Source organism: Microtus pennsylvanicus, chromosome 16 (genome assembly GCF_037038515.1).
Source record: "Microtus pennsylvanicus isolate mMicPen1 chromosome 16, mMicPen1.hap1, whole genome shotgun sequence".
Lineage (NCBI taxonomy): Eukaryota > Metazoa > Chordata > Mammalia > Rodentia > Cricetidae > Microtus > Microtus pennsylvanicus.
In genome coordinates this window covers 34,926,075-34,942,636 of record NC_134594.1, presented here as the reverse complement: position 1 = coordinate 34,942,636, position 16,562 = coordinate 34,926,075, and the positions used below count along the sequence as shown (strand labels likewise).

The 16,562-nt window shown below is 42.0% G+C and overlaps 1 protein-coding gene across 1 annotated transcript in view; it reads left to right on the top strand.

Moving 5' to 3' along the window:
• Veph1 (ventricular zone expressed PH domain containing 1) overlaps positions 1-16,562 on the top strand; it is a 167,661-nt gene that overhangs the window by 104,242 nt on the left and 46,857 nt on the right. The window contains exons 9-10 of the mRNA XM_075950586.1: positions 6,481-6,620; positions 11,757-11,891. Coding sequence (XP_075806701.1) covers positions 6,481-6,620; positions 11,757-11,891 — 275 coding nt within the window. The remainder of the gene's footprint in view (positions 1-6,480; positions 6,621-11,756; positions 11,892-16,562) is intronic.

Here is a 16,562-nt window from a genome sequence, read left to right as displayed (position 1 = left end):
CAGTATTCGCGGACTTAATACATGCTTCCAGGTGACTCCACCTATGGTTCATGAGGAGGGTTCCAAAGAGTTCTGTTGAAGCCTTCCAGCGATCACTGGAGGGGTAGAGGGGCAGCCTGATCCACATGTCCGCATGTAATCAGTCTGGGCTGCTACATTTAGCTCATCCACAAAGCTGTAGGTATGTAAATAATGGGGCTGGAGGTGTGTCCTGACGCTAACTAAATACTTTGGTATTCATAACATATGTGGGAAGAAGAGAATAATGCCAGCAATAACCAGCAGTTTAGTTTACAATATTCATACTGCCCTTAGGCAATCCCAAAGCCCATCTCTTTCTTTCCCCTAATGACCCACGGAAATATTTGTTAATATTTACACAGACTCAGTATCACTGATAAGAGGCTTTCAAGTGAGGAAGAGGCAGAAAGCTAGAAGACCAGGAGTGACAGGAAGGATATTTCTAGGGGGCTGACTTGTGCGGCTAGCTCTCAGTCCACTCAGGGAGTGACCAGATAGAGGGAGGCTGGTGGCTTCGGTGACCGGTGGGCTACACAAAGCACAGACGAAGCGCTATGTTAGGGACTGGTGTGTTTGGTAGCGAGAGATGTAAACTTGGAGGGTACTGTGGTCTTCACCAACTGAACTTCACTAACAGGCTTCACTAGCCAATCCTGGAACTCACGTCCCCTTTTCCCAGCATCAGATTGACAGACCTGATGAGAGAAAAGGGGAAGAAAACAGAGTTGACTGATGGTTTTGTAGAGAGCCTCTACTTTCTGCCCTGTTTCCCTCTTTTATCCCCAAGCAGACACTGGTTATTTTCCAGCCCAGCGCTCACTATTCAGAAGCAAAGCATCTTAGCTTCCAGGTTATTACGACCGCCAGGACATGCCCATCCTCTCTTTGGCTTGACTTCCTTCCTCACGGTGAATCTTCAGTATTCTGTCTCTCTTTGACGTTCTCTGCATTTCATGGTCTTTGGGCTTCTTTGTCACGACCACAATTCCTGTCCTTCTTCACGTGGTGGCTCTACTTCTTTGGGAAGGTCAAGGAGAAAACACATCCCAGTACTCCACCACCACAGACACTGACTTTTCCACAGAGAGCTTTCGGAGATCATCTCACTGACTCTGAGGGAAAAGTTTAGAGCAAATACCCAGGCTCCAGCCACTGCCCCAATCTTCCAACTGAAGAGAAGGTGAAAAGGAAAGAAAGAAGATTGGAGCAGTGTGACCCCATTGGGAAGTATAGATTAAAGGGCTCAGTGGCTCCAAATCCACAGCCGGGGCACTGCCGTAGCTTTAAACAGAGAGGCAGACGACAAGGACTATGTTTAAATGAGCAGCCTTTGGCATTGTTGCATGGAACTTCTGATTCCCAAGGTGGTTGGAGACGGCCCTCATTGCCTGAAGGGGGCAGTGTGGTTCCCACAAGTGACACTGCCTCTCCAGGATGCCGTGGCCACAATGATATCACAGACAATTGCTCACCATTGTTTGGGGTACCCTACCCAGTGCTTGGGGTGTGTGGGGGCAATTTCAGTCTCTTGCAGTAAAGATCTCTATTAATCTGACGTGGTGCCAATGGTATCCAAGGAAGCTGCAGGTTTGGATGCCACTGGGGATCCAAAAAAAAAAAAAACCACCAAAAAACAGACACTGTAAGTGGTGGATTTGAGAAACTGAAGGTAATAGGTACAAATGAAGGTGGAGAGGTCTGACTTTTATGCTGCGTTTAGTTGCTCCAGTGCCTATCATAATAACATGAATGAAGGTAATTGGGTGAAGAAGTGTGTGTGTGTTCATAAGTGCTGATGTCCATGGAAGCCAGAGCCATCAGACCCCCATAGAGCTGGAGTTACAGACAGTTGGTGCCGGGAACCAAACGTGGGTCCACTGGAAGAGCGGCACGTGCCCCCATAACTATCGGGCCATCTCTTCAGCCCTCTGATTTCAGTTTTGACAGAACAGCAAATCAAATCAAACTCAGCAGCCCTTGCTCCCCAAATGGATTAGGGGAGGCAGGAAATAAACTGTGCCCTTCCTGAATGGCAAGCAGGTGCCATCACTCATCCACAGAGGTTCCTGTTCTTCACGGCACCTCCGGCTCCAGGCAGTGGGATTCGTATCAGTGCAGATCATGAAGGTCCCAGCACACTCTGAACCCTCTGTAAGGACATCCACAGCCAGCCTCAGCTGTTAATCTTTGGATTTATACTGCGTGATACTTAAATTGGGGAAAACATCAGCTCCCAAGTCAGAAGAGGACGAAATAGTGGGCATTTGCCATGTGAGACCTGCAGGAAGAGCTCTGAGAACCTCGCTCAGAATAAGGGCCCCTGGTTCACATGGACAAATAAAACAGCAATAAAATTAGTTTACATTGCTGGCTTCTCAAAAACTCAAAAATAGAACTGCCACGTGACCCCATTCATCACTCCTGGGTTTCTACTCGAAAAACTCTGCATCAGACCACAGAGATGTCGTCACATCCATGTTCATTGCTGCTCTGTTCACGGCGGTGAGGGAGTGCGACCAGCCCAGATAATATCCAGCATCAGATGAATGGGTAATGAAGATGTGGCACATCTGTGTACATAATTGAATTTTATTTAGTCTTAAAGGAAAAAGTAAAATCATAAAATCTGCAGGGAAATGGGTAGAACGGGGAAGAATTACATCGTGAAGTAACCCAGACTGAAAAACGCAAAACCCACACACCCTCTCTCCTGTGTGGACACTAGATCATGTTTGTATGCATGTTTACAAGTGAAGGTGCATGCAGTCTAGGCTATGACACCAGAAAGGAGACCACCATGAGGGTGACGGGACATGTGAGACACGAAACTGGGGGAAAGGACATTATGGGGTATGGAGACATACAGGGGACTCCAGAGCAGGAGGGAGGATGATAGGGAAAGAGAATCAACAAAATCAAATTTTATTTCAAAATTCTACGATAAAACCCATACTGTGTGTTAGGAAAAATCTTAAGACAGGCCTCTCCATCTATGCAAAATAACTCCAATTAGACCAGATTAGGCCAAATCAAAGATGCCCACGTTTAATGAATGCAGCACTCTTGGGTGGGGGTTTGGAGGCTGGGGACTGGATGGCAGAGAGGGAGAGTACACACAAAACCTAAAGACCTCGTGTTCCTTTTTCCAGCACAAGCCTAAATAGCCTGTGGGAGTGGTCCTGACCCTCCCTGGGGAGGGGTCAGCGTTTGGCAGGCTTTCCTGGAGGTGGAGCCCAGCTCAAGGCAACTCCCAAGGGGAGGGGCCTGAAATGGAGCTTTCTGCTCCATTGGTGCCCCAAGGATGAATGCCAGGGACTGAGGTGACGGCCCCCAACTTAATATTACACTGTGCATGCTAATTAAAATTAAGATTTATTTTAGTTGGACAGAGGTGGAGCAGGATTTTAATCCCAGCACTCAGGAGGCAGAGGCCAGCCTGTTCTACAGAGCCAGTTACAGAAAAGCTAAAGAAATCGAAAAGCAAACAAACAAGCAAACAAAAGATTTACTTTAAAAAATAAACAAAACTACGTCTATGAGATTTTGCTCCCCTCCTTCCCGCCATTCTGTTCTTAGCATACAACATAGACCCGCAGTTCCCGGATCTGTTTGGGTTCAGCTGCTTTCGGGCGACTGTGACATCTGAAAGCTGGGGAGTCTTTTGCTTGGTGGCTGGGGCACAGCCTACCCTGTCGCCAGAGGTAGTTTTCAGTGCTCTGTTCTGCAAGATGCTAGAAGACCTCAGCAGTCACATGGCCTAAGCTGACTTTGAGTCATCCAGCAGAGACATGGGTTATATGGATTTACAAAGAAAGGGGTGGGAGGATGAAGGAAAAGGAGAGGGAGATGAAGGCCATTAGATTTGATGTAGTTGTTAAGGGCTGCGTGACTCGGGCCCAGCCCCTTCCTTCCTTCACATGATCCGTTATAAACCATTTTCCAGGGTCTACCTCCAACCGAGATCCAGATCCAGATGACCTTGTGTCTATGTGGTGTGCTTATTAATAGCAAAAACAATTAATTTCAATTTATGGTACATGGGGGATAGTAATTGAATAAGATAACAAATGATTTTTCCCCTTTTTGGTGTTTTGAGACAGGGTTTCTTGGTAGCCTTGGCTGTCCTAGAACTGGCTCTGTAGACCAGGCTGATCTTGAACTCACAGAAATCCCCCTGCCTCTGCTTCTCAGAGTGCTGCAATTAAAGGCGTGCACCACCGCTGCCTGGCTGGAATAACTTTTTATTTGATCCTGATGACAAGTTTTTAGTGTAGCTGTTGCTGTCCTGGTTTTATTTGACAAACCTGAAAGTCAATCCAAGATCAGGTAGCCAGTAAGTAGCACAATTAGGCACAATTAGGACTTGCTCCTGACTCATAGCTATGTCCCTGCCTCTTGTTCCCATACTTTCTCAGACATGTGTTCTCATCCCTGCCCAATGCCTACGACCACGCTGTTGATCCTCGAGAGCCTTTAGTTCTAACCCCCCTGCCTGCAGTGATACCCACATGTGTATCCTCGTCCCTGCACCAACGCTGGTACCAGGATGTGGCTCCTTTAGGTTCCTCAGCTTCAATCACCAAGGCTAACTCCTCTGCTGTCTGTGATTGCTAGGGCTCTTTATTTCATGCTAACCCTCATATTGTTCACTTTTTTTATATCCATATACTTGAAATATACACGTTTTTATAGTATGACCTTTTGTTTGGAGACAGGGGTTCTAAATCTGGTACCCAAATTCACAGGATGTCTCCAGAATTGGCTGCACAGGGTTAGTTCCTTTCTGTCCAGTGAATCTTAGCAGCATTTACTTGAACAAGAGGCCACCTAACTTTCTCCTGACAGCCACATCATTATTAAGTCAACACAGAAGTAGTGACTGTCGTGGGAAAGCCGGGCTCCTTAGGACTCAAAGAACAAGCGCTAACGAGAGCGTCAGAGTTTGACATGCGCTCTGTGGAGGTGCAACAGACTTCCCAACTCTGTCAGTCCCTTGGCCAAGACACCGCCGTGCAGCCGCTGGGACACGAGGTCTTAATTCAGAGCGTCCAGCTGGAGACAGAGGAGGCAGACGAATCACACCCAGCCTTCCTTACGCTTGTCCCTTCCTCTTCAGAGAGAAAAACGTCAAGAGGCTCGTTTTAGTGGAGTCTAATCATAAAATTTGCTAAAATGTTCTCTTCCTCAAATCTGCTTGCTGTTACGTATATGCAGAATTGCAAAGTAATTGGTAGCACGTGGACGGTGCCTGCTGGAGTCACAACGTGGGCCGTTGCCTGCAGGGGATCCCCACTTGCCAGCCTCGTTTGCCTCTGCACGACTTTTGATAAGCCTCCGCTTGATAGAGCCAAATATTTATTTATGACATATGGCCTCCCACTGATGCACTGTAACCACAGAGAGACTCTGTATCGTTGCCAGAAATCAACTGTATTAGTATTATGTGGGGGAAAAGGCATGTATTTGATTTAAAGTTCATATAAATTCCAGAAGTGCTTTCGTGTCTGCAAACTCTTAGAGCTCCTATGAGAATATCCTAAATCTATCTCTGACTTTGTTTGATGTGGACTGTTCTCTTGCATCTTCATGTTTGGAGACCTAGCTCGTTATTGACAACCAAGCTTCTAACATAAGAGATGTTGGGTAGCATTTAAGATTCCAGCAATAATACCTTTCATCTGATAGGATTGGAAAAATTAAGTAAAATCCAGCATGTAAAAATGTAGAAGTCAGTCCATGATTGCCGTTACTGTCTAGGACTTCATACGGTGCTAGCACATACAGTCTCAACCTACACTCACAACATTCATCCCTCCTTTTATTCTTGAGTGCATAAATGTATGATTCTCCACTGTTTCAGCCCCATATCGCCCTCCCACCACTTTTTTGTGCTTAAGGAATGATCTCAGGTAATTGATTTTCACGTTGAGATTGCCTCTCAAACCAGACTAGGTCAGAGCACAGGAGCCTACATTTCTGACAGGAGTTTATTGGAAGCTATCTTTATGACTCGCACACTGCCAAAAGGACAGCAGTTAGCGGCTCACTACCCACTGCCGGTAGATTCTGCATGTCCTCTATTGACTTATTGAGCTTATCCTCTGAAATCGCCACTTCAGTGTTTCCAATGAGATGACTATGGCATGGTGACATGCAGACCTTTGTGTTAACTTCATGGCTTCCATGTCTCTGGAAGTTGCTTGATCTTTTTATCATAGCATGGTATTTAAAAGAAGATAAACGTTGACAGAATACAACCTGTTAAAACCATATTCATTTGAACATATTTCCACTTACATACACTTAAAATATGTACCCTCCATGAAATGGATCCACTCCAAAATATAGAGTTGTATAGAGTCATTAGCTCGCCATCTGAAAACTCAAGAACTGTCCCTAAAGGTGCTTGTGTGTTGGGTCATAAAGCATAACTAATGTTCAATGCTATATTATTTCTAGATACCTTGAAAAGTTGTGTGGCAAAGCTGTTCTTTACCTGTTCCTTAAAGGGTCAGTACTGCCTGTACAGCAAGTCCAGCTTCACCCTCATCAGCCAAGCCCCCCAGCCATGGATCCAGATCATGTTTCTCTTCCAGCAGGTGTGTATAATTCATGCTCACTGGGCTCCTGAATGAGCTGCTAGGATGTGTGGTTACAATTGTATTTATTGCATTATTAATAATTTTGCCAAAAAAAGTGTGTAGATAACAGCATATTTGCATTCATTTTTAAGATATATTTTTTTATATTTTAATGCCATTTCCTTAAAAAAGATACTGGATCATTAATCAGCAAGTCAAACCTATTCTCATCTTACATACCTTAGCTTTGACAGAGAAGTGGGGGGGGGGAGAAGGGGTGGGCACCACAGTACAGCATTTGCCTGCATCATGCAAGCCCTAGGCTCAACCCTCAGAACCAAAGTTTTAAGAAAATTACTTTATGTTGAGTAGCAGTAAAAGTAGCTTATTTGGTAGGATGCCTACAATCTGTAGAGTAACTCTTTACCTTCTTCAACAATCCAGTTAATTTTAGTGTAAGCATATCGTTTTTGACATTGTTAAGATTCTGAAATCCACTTTCTCCTGGTGAATATCTGTACGCAGAAGAAATTACACGAAGAAATATTTTCAACTTAACAATAAAGAATTTTATGACAAAATGGCAACATGAAAAGAGACCCTTATTTAGAAATGCTCCCTAGAAACATTAAATTTACACTTAAAATGTAAGTGTAGATTGTGAGATGTCAGTGCCAGACGAGATCTTAAAGATCGTTTTTATTGATTAAGGAAACTGAAGGGCAGAACTCAGATCATTGGATCTCTAACACAGTGATCTTTTCATTGTTGCCTGTGTGTTGTAAAGGATTAGTTAAAGATGTATTAAATTTGTTTATGCTGTGGAACATTTGTTTGATTATGCAAAGATGTGTTGCATTCTTTCATGTTGCACTTGTTTAACTCTGTGAAGTTGTGTTACTTTGCCTGTCTAAAACACCTGATTGGTCCAATAAAGAGCTGAAGAGCTAAGAGCTAAGCAGGAGAAAGGATAGGTGGGGCTGGCAGGCAGAGAGAATAAACGGGAAGAGAAATCTGGGAAGAGAAGATCTAGGAGGAAGAGAAGGAGGAAGACTCCAGGGGCCAGTCACCCAGCTCCACAGCAAGCCACAGAGTAAGAAGTAAAGAAAGGTTTGCAAACAAGAGATAAAAGCCCAGAGGCAAAAGGTTGACAGGATAAATTAAGCTAGAAAAGCTGGCTAGAAATAAACCAAGCTAAGACCAGGCATTTCTAAGTAAGAATAGACCTCCTTGTATTTATTTGAGAGCTGGGTGGCAGGCCCCCAAAGAGTCAAAGAGTAAAAAACGACCAACTCCTGTGTTTTGAAAACAAAATGGGAAATCTTTGTAGGGTGGGAAGAAGTTGAAAATGCAGGATCTGAGTCTTATAATATGATTGAAAATTAAGCCAAGTGATCGACCATATAATTACTTCAGTTAATAAAATACATCTATAATAGTACCTATAAAAGTCACCTGGGGTGGTGAGGTGGCTCTGGTGACCCGAGTTTAATTCATTGGATCCATGTGGAAGAAGACCAACTTCCGCAAGTTTTCTTTTGTTATGCACATCTGTATAACATAATATGTGTGTGTCCATACAATGTACACACATAAATAATAAATAATCTTTTTTAATTTAATAAAATATTTGAAAATTACATGTGGACAATGCCTTTTGTAGACATCATAGGTTATCAAATATAAAGCCCACAGCCCAATATAAGGTTACCTCTTTTCAAATTATTGGCCAGTGAGGCCTCAAAGACTCCTAAACATTACAACCTATTGCTATTACTTGTGTTTCCCTCTAAAACAATGGTTTTCAGTCTTTCTCATACTGTGACCCTTTAATACAGTTCCTCATGTTGGGGTGACCTCCAACCATGAAATTATTTTTGTTGCTACTTCATAACTGCAGCTTTTCTACTGTTATGAATCATAATACAAACATTTTGAGTGAAAGAGGTTTGTCAAGGGGGCTGCAACCCACATGTTGAGAACAGCATGCTCTAGCACATCATAAGACTGCATTGCTGAAGACATCATACACTCAAATTCAAGAATATGGAGAAATTAGGCTGGTATCAACTAGGAGACTTTGTCCCTACTGGTTAGCTTCACAGTGCTGAAAGACAGTCTACATATCACCTGGGGGAGAATCATCATCAACCTTACCCAACTAAATTCTGCAAGCTACAGCAGCTGGCCTGCAAAGATTATACACTGATGCAGTAGTGGCACAAATATCGGAGCAACCAAATATCTTCTGATTGGATTTAGGGCCTACACCACAAGATGGAACTCATGCCTGGCTTCATTAGTAGGGTCAAGAATCCCACTGTTAGGTAAAGAACAGGCTCTCGGGGATAAAAATACTATGATTTTTCTGCTAAAGTGGCATAGCATTAAACTGTCTCTTAATGACTTATTGTGATACCAATAGAATAGTGTATCACCCAACCCTTATCAAAGAAGCTTCTTTTTACAGTAGATGGCAACAAACAGCTAACACAGAGACTCACAATTGACCAACATGTAAAACATAAAAGCCTAGAATGCTCAGTCCTAAATGGGACATTTATATCTGTACTGGGTGGTTTTGTGTGTCAACTTGATACAAGCTATAGCGTCATCAAAGAGGAAGGAGCCTCGGTTGAGCAAATGCCTCCATGAGATTCAGCTGTAAGACACTTTGTCATTTAGTGATCAATGGGGAAGGGTCCAACCCATGGTAGGTGGTGCCATCCCTGGGCTGCTGGTCCTGGGTTCTCTAAGAAGAAGGCTGAGCAAGCCATGGGAAGCAGGCCAGTAAGCAGTTCCCCTCCATGACTTCGGCATCAGCTCCTGCCTCCAGGATCCTTCCCTGTTTCAGTTCCAATCCTGACTTTCTTCAGTGATGAAGTGTAAGCCAAATAAACCCTTTCCTCCCCAAGTTTTGCATTTTGGTCATGGTGTTTTGTCCAACAATAGAATCCCTAACTAAGACAATATTATACTTCCTCCCAAGGCCAGTATCATGATGGAAGAGAGGGCAGAATGGTTTTAAAAGCCAGATGTCATGGATGACCACAGCAAAAGAGTGTTCTCCAGACACAGTATAGTAGCTGCACATCAGTTCATGGTGGTTGCAACATTTTCCACAAGATCAGGCAAGACAAAACCACAGCACAGAGGATGGAGATGTCACAAAGCCCCACTCCTAGTTGAGAAGCTATTGGCAATTGATGGGTGCTTCGAGAGGATTAGTTAGCTTTCCTTGAATGCAGCCCTGAGTGCTGCAATAAAACTTTATTTACAAAAAAAGAAAAAGAACACTTGATAATATCTTGCAAAGAACAGCTCATACTTTGGGGTGATCAAATTGCATATAAACATAAAAATAACATTAATTTTTTTTGAAATAATATTTGTTTTCCTACACTAATTTTTTTTTTCAAATAGTTTTCATCAGTGATTTTGTGTTTGGCTCCATGTTTGGCTTTGTTCTTAACTTTCTGAAGAAAACTTTTTTCACTCTTTCAATCTTGTTTTATTGAATGTCTGATTCTTTCTCCTCCTCTTTAAGGATATTCACCAGAAAGTATCTCTTGGTAATGTTTTCTTTGAGCTTATTCTACTGTCGTGCTTTCTCTTTGCTCATACCTATGATTTATGCAATCTGGGTAAATCCTGGCTTGGGGCAAAGCCACAACATCACTTCCATTTATTTAATAATTACAAACCCTTCACTGGTCTTGTACACTTGGCCAGCTCCCACTGTCAGGTCAACTTCCCACGTTAGTTGAGTTCTCAGACTCAGACCCAGTCCTCTTTGGAATAATGACCCATTAAATCAAGCCCCCTCTTCTGGAAACAAAAAGCCATGTACTGTATGATTCGGACAATAATCAGAAAAATCCAGGGTGTGTGCACAAAGTAAATTTCAGCGAGTTGCTGGCTTATAAACTTTGAATATCTCTTGGTTTGGCTAGAAAGATGGCTCAGTGGTTAAAAGCACTGACCGTTCCTCCAGAGAACCCAGATTCAATTCCCAGCATCCACATGGCAGTTTAGTCCCAGAGAATCCAGCACCATCACAGAGACATGCATGCAGGCAAAACACCAATGTACATAAAATAAAAACAAATAAATCATTTAAAAAGTTAATACATTTTTTAAAAAGTTTTTAAAAAATCTGCCAGTCACTAACTTGGCATCCACGATTCTCTACTTTCCATGGCCAGCACAAGAGGCCACTCGTTCGCACATTTTGATGACATTCATGAGATTTTCCTGAAAAAAATATTTAGGATTTCTCATTGAGTTGTGTGCACAGACAGTCTTAAAAGTCTCAGTAATTGTCATGAAATAGGATTTATAAGCCAATCTCATTACTGTACCCTACCTCATAATACCAAGTAATATTATGGTATTGTATGTGAATATTTTATATTTATGTCACTTATTAGGGTTCTATATGTTTTTTACAAAATTCTTTTCACATCCATAAATGGAACATTTCAATATATGAGAAATTACAGGTTACATCATAGAGTAGCAAACATGTGAGCATACATTTAACATGCCCATTGAAAAGCTGATTCTTACTGACTGTACTGAATTCTATTTAAATGTCTTTTTTAATGTAGTGTCTCATTGACAACACAAAGAAGTTAAAGCTTAAGAATATTCACTCATTTCACACTTTCAAATGAAGAATGTTTTATTTGTCTCATACTCATTCAGAATGTTCATATTGCCTAATTAAATAATGAACTCTTTAATAACTGTTTGATCTGTATTCTTCTTAGTCCCACTTTATATATAGACTCTTGTGAAGTCTGGTATTAATGTTATGCCTTCATTCTCAGATCTTTGGTAAATTAAACATGAATATTTATATTTACCACGTTCCAATTAAGGAATGCTATTGGGAAATCATTAAGATAGCATTATATTACAAGATTTAAGCACATATACAGTCAAGAACATAAAACTTTATTAATTAAAATTTTTCTTTTAGAAACTCAGAAGTATGACCTAAATCATAGAACTGTTCTTCAGTATAGATTTCTGGTGTACTACTTAATTATGTCATGGTCACATTCAGGGCAGCCTACATAGTACTATCTTGTCAGATTGTACCATTGGGTCAAGAGGTGATGCAATATCTCCATCCTTTTGTCATTACAGAGCCTGTTTCCTGAGCCCCTGTCCATTCAGAGTGGGTCTGTGCAGTTCCTCAAAGCCCTATGGGAGAAGACGCAGGCCAGGGGAACCCACAGCTTTGAAGACGCCATGACAGAGTCCACATTTCTGCAGCAGAAGGTCGGTGCTTTTCTCCTCACACGTGTTATTTTAAACCAAGATTCAACATTGTGTTTAAATGGTTTGCCTTTTTTCTTAAGTGTTCAATTTTCCCTTCTTTGTTTCCTTTCTCTTATTAAAGAGTGACTTTTGGAATTTAACCTTGTTGTGCATACTTGTAATCCTAGCACTCAGGAAGCCGAAGCAGGATTAAAAGTTCAAGGCCAAGCTGGGGTATATAGTGAGGCCTGTGTCAATAATAGCAATCACCCTCATAGTGAGCAGGCAGCTGTACCAGAAAATGATCATGGGGCAGAACAGAACTGGCTTTGGCTTGAGGGAAAGTATGGTACAAGGACTCCGGTAAGCTCAGTTTCCTGTGAGAAAAGCCATGGAGCTGTCTGGAGCAGGGAATGATTATTGACAGCCTGACCAAAGACAGGAACCATACTTGGAATGCTGGGTTGACTTGGGGCCAATGAAGGTGCCATGGTCCCACACCACCATGGTTTGAGGTAGTCTGGACACATTTAAATCTCCAAATGTCATTAACCCTATTTAATGTGATGACAAGGTGAGGCATTGAGGAATTGATTAAGTCATGGAGTCAAACCTTTCTAAATGCCGTCAATGGCTTTGTAGAAGGAGGGAGAAGAAGAACCACCTGAGCCCATCTCTCCTTCGACCGTCCACGGAAGAAACAGAGTTCAGTGTGAATGAGGAGCAGTGACCAAGCTCTTACACACATCACAGCTTCCAGGGCCTTGGGCTTAGGTGGCCTGTCTTCGGGACTGTAAGAAAGAAATTCTGCAAGTATCTCGGCCTCGGGTATTTTGTTGACACCAGCAGATTAAGACAGAAAGGGCAGCCATGTCTGTGAATTTTGGTGGTTAAAATGCTAGTGTGAAGAAAGGGATGACTTTGGTATGGGCTGTGGAGTCACAAGTTAGCATTTGATATCCTTACAGTAGACTGGTTCATTCAAGTCTATTGTATGTGCAAACAGAGATGGCTGCTGGGAGCTGCTCTGGCCATGACCAGTGTTGCACCATAAACCCCGTCTAGATCCAAGGACTCTGGTGATTGTTTTGTTTTTAAAAAATTCCCAGTGATAAGTATTGGATGAGTGGGAAATTCAGAGTTTCTGATATATTTGATCAGACTTCATTTTATATTGTCTCTGACCTCATTTTACTGATTTTTCTATTAAAAATTGTACATTTTCATCGAGTATTATGGGATATTTAAATAGATGTGTTTCTTATATATTCAAATCAGGATAAATATCTCAATTTCAAGCATTTAGTAGTTTGGTGAAAAAATAAACTCTGTTATTACAGCTCTTTGAAATATATATATTAATTGTTACTATCTATAGTCACTTTATTGAACAATAGAATACCATGTCTGTCTCTTGCCTCTCTTGTCTTGGTACCATGTGACCAACCTTTCCCCCTCTCTCCCTTTACTCATTTTGTTTATGAGAAAAGAAATAAGCATGTCAGTATTAAGTAAAGTCAAACAAGAGCTTAAGAAGTGTCTCATTGGATAAGGGCCCTTGCTCTGCAAACAAGAAGGGCTAAGTTCAAATCCCCAGCACCTACGTTTTTCTAAAGGCAGGGCTTCATGAGCTTGTAATCCCAGCACTAAGACCCCAGGGTCCAGGTACAGGAAGCAGATCCTCAGAGCTTGCCAGCAGCCAGCCTAGCAGAAACAGTAAGGGGTTCCATGAGGGATCCTGTCTCTGGAATGAAACAGAAAGCAAGAGAAGAAGACAATGATGTTCTCCTCTGTCTCCTGTGTGTGTGTGTGTGTGTGTGTGTGTGTGTGTGTGTGTGTGTGTGTGCACTGGCAAGTGAACACACACACAATGCATGTACACAATAAGGAAGTTCAAACAAGTGGCAAATTAACTCAAACCTGACACATTGTGAAAATGTCTCTTCCAGGAAGAACAGCAATGGAATGAGAACCGTAACTAATCAGAGTTGTTATTTATAAGAGTTTGTAGAAAGCAGAGGAATATTCAACTTATGTTTCCCTGTCCTTTGGCCTTGTTTTAAGAACATGATGCTTGGTATTAAAAGAAAAAGGAAATCCCACAATCACGTCAGCAGAAAGTTAATGGAATTCTTTGCATATTTCTCCCAAGTTTTCAATTGTTACATTATGTTTAAAAAATTACATCAAATTCTTATAAAAATTTTAAGCATTAGCTATTTTAACTGGAGACAACAAGAAAATTAAAACCTGGCACCTACTTCAAGTTCTAAGAGATTAAAAAAATAACTTGGCAGTCAGTTTCATACTTGCTATTACTGTTATTCGTATTCTTACTTCATGCCAATAAATATCCCTTCAGGGAAAAGGTAGCTGTAAAGCCAATTTTCGGAAATGTCCTAAGTTTCATAATTTGGTTTATTCATGAGAATAGAAAAATGTTGGTGTCTGGGATGTGCATTGTGTGGGAAAATTTCTGTCCCAAAATTTCTCAATCATACTTCTTTGCTACCATCTTTTATGAAGAGTTCTCCATATTAAGTTCAAAATAGCTGAGACTCTGTGAGGACATCTTTATTTCCACAGTATATCCCAGAATACACACACACCCCACATGCACACTCATACACACCCCCATGCACACACATACACACCCCACATGTACACACATACACACATACACACCCCCATGCACACGCATACACACACCCAAATGCACATACAAGCACACATGTGTGTAGACACACACCTACCACATGCATGCACACACATACACACAATGTTGTATACACACTCATACACATATCACATATGCACAGTGGTATGAAAGTGATGACATTTGTCTCTCTTGTGTCTGAACTTTCACTTCAGTCTAGAGAATTCAGGCTCTCAAGAGAAGCAGGTGCTCAGGAGACACATCTGAGAGAATGCTTGAGGATCCAGAATATGACTCTGTAGTGTTTTCAAATTGAAACTTTGGAATTTAGACAGTCACTAAGACTCATTAAATTAAGACCATATATGATGGTGTCTACGTGTTATCCTGCCACTTACTGAGAGCCAGAGAAAATAGCAAGTATCTGAGAGCAGAGATTTCCTCAAATCTACCATTTTATTTCCATGGCCATGCAGCATTTGGCCCAAACAGTAAGTGTCCATTGAGTAAAGAAATACTGCCTCGTTCAAATGTTAAAATCGAAAGCCAGGGGACCTGTTGGAAGTCAGTGGCAGAACGAGAGTTAGACTGCACACTATGGTGACGTCAGGGCCATCACCAATGCGTCTGGTTCTTCTCTCTTCCGGATACAGGCAAGCATCACGTTCTTGAAGCACGGCTTGACCTTGAGACTTGCCTCAGCCCAGGAAACACGAGAGGAGTTCTGTGTTGCCCCACACGTGGGCTATGTATGAGTGTCTGTGTTTTCTCTCTTCTCCGACCACGGGGACTAGAAACAATTGCTGATACTGGGCTGACAGAGTGGAAACAGCATGGAATTCTGAGCTCCCACATGGGGGACTGCGGCTCTGAAAAGGTAGCTGATCCCAACACTTGTGTTGCAGGAGAAAGGACCAACATTTTGTTCTGTCAAAACCCAAAATTTCATATTGGTTAGAGCCACATTCCTTATCTTTCTTTCTCTACACACATACCTGGGTAGCATGTCCTGGGGTTAAAGCCTGTCTTTACCACTCACTGAGGCCTTTGTCTATGTACCCCAGTTTCCTTGTGTCGCTCCCCCAAACCTCCCACTACTGCCTCTCTCTCCTTTCTTCCCTCCTCCCTCCTCTCTCCTCCTGTACTCGCTCCCTCTTATTCTATCCCTGTCCCTGTCACTCTCCCCCTATACAACACAATTCAAATCTGCCTTCGATTCCCTGAGAATAATTCAGAGTGGAGAAATAAAGATGAATTTCAAGGATAATCTCTTACAGTTTTAGAATTTGATCAGACCAGCATTATCAGAGAGCATTCCCCATATTTCCATGAATTTTCAACATAAAATTCAATGCATTTATCATTTGCAAATTCTTACCAATCTCACAGAAAAATTGAAGTGTGATATTTTTATTTAATGTTATACTTCAAGGTTACAGAACTACGAGAGAAAGTTAGTTTTATTTGTATAATGCATATGTTCACTGGTTCAAGTGAAAAATATCATCTATAGATACTCATAGCATAAAAAATTTGGATAAGATCCAAACTTTGATTAAGCTCACATTTTGTATCAAATGTTATTGTCTGTGTCTTAGTTCTTCTAGACCATGACCAAGGCAACTTACCGAAGAGAGAGCTCATGAGGGCGTAAAGTTCCAGAGGTTAGAGTCCCTGGCCATCACGGCAGAGAGCACAGCATTGGGCAGACAGACAGGCATGGTACTAGAGCAGTACTGGAGAGCTTCCATTTTTACCCACAAGTAGGTAGCAGAAACAGAGGCACTGGGAATGGCGAGGGCTTTTGAAACCTCAAAGCCCACATCCTAGTGACCCACCTCCTCCAATAAAGTCACATCTAATCCTTCCCAAACAGTTCCACCAACCTGGGTCCAAGCATTTAAACATATGTGCCCTTGGGCCCATTCTCATTCAAACCACCACAATCTGTCTCCCTAATGACATTTGCCTCACACAAGAAGTATGCTTTGTACCCAAAGAATCACAAACCCATAAAGTCATTCAAAGATATGTGC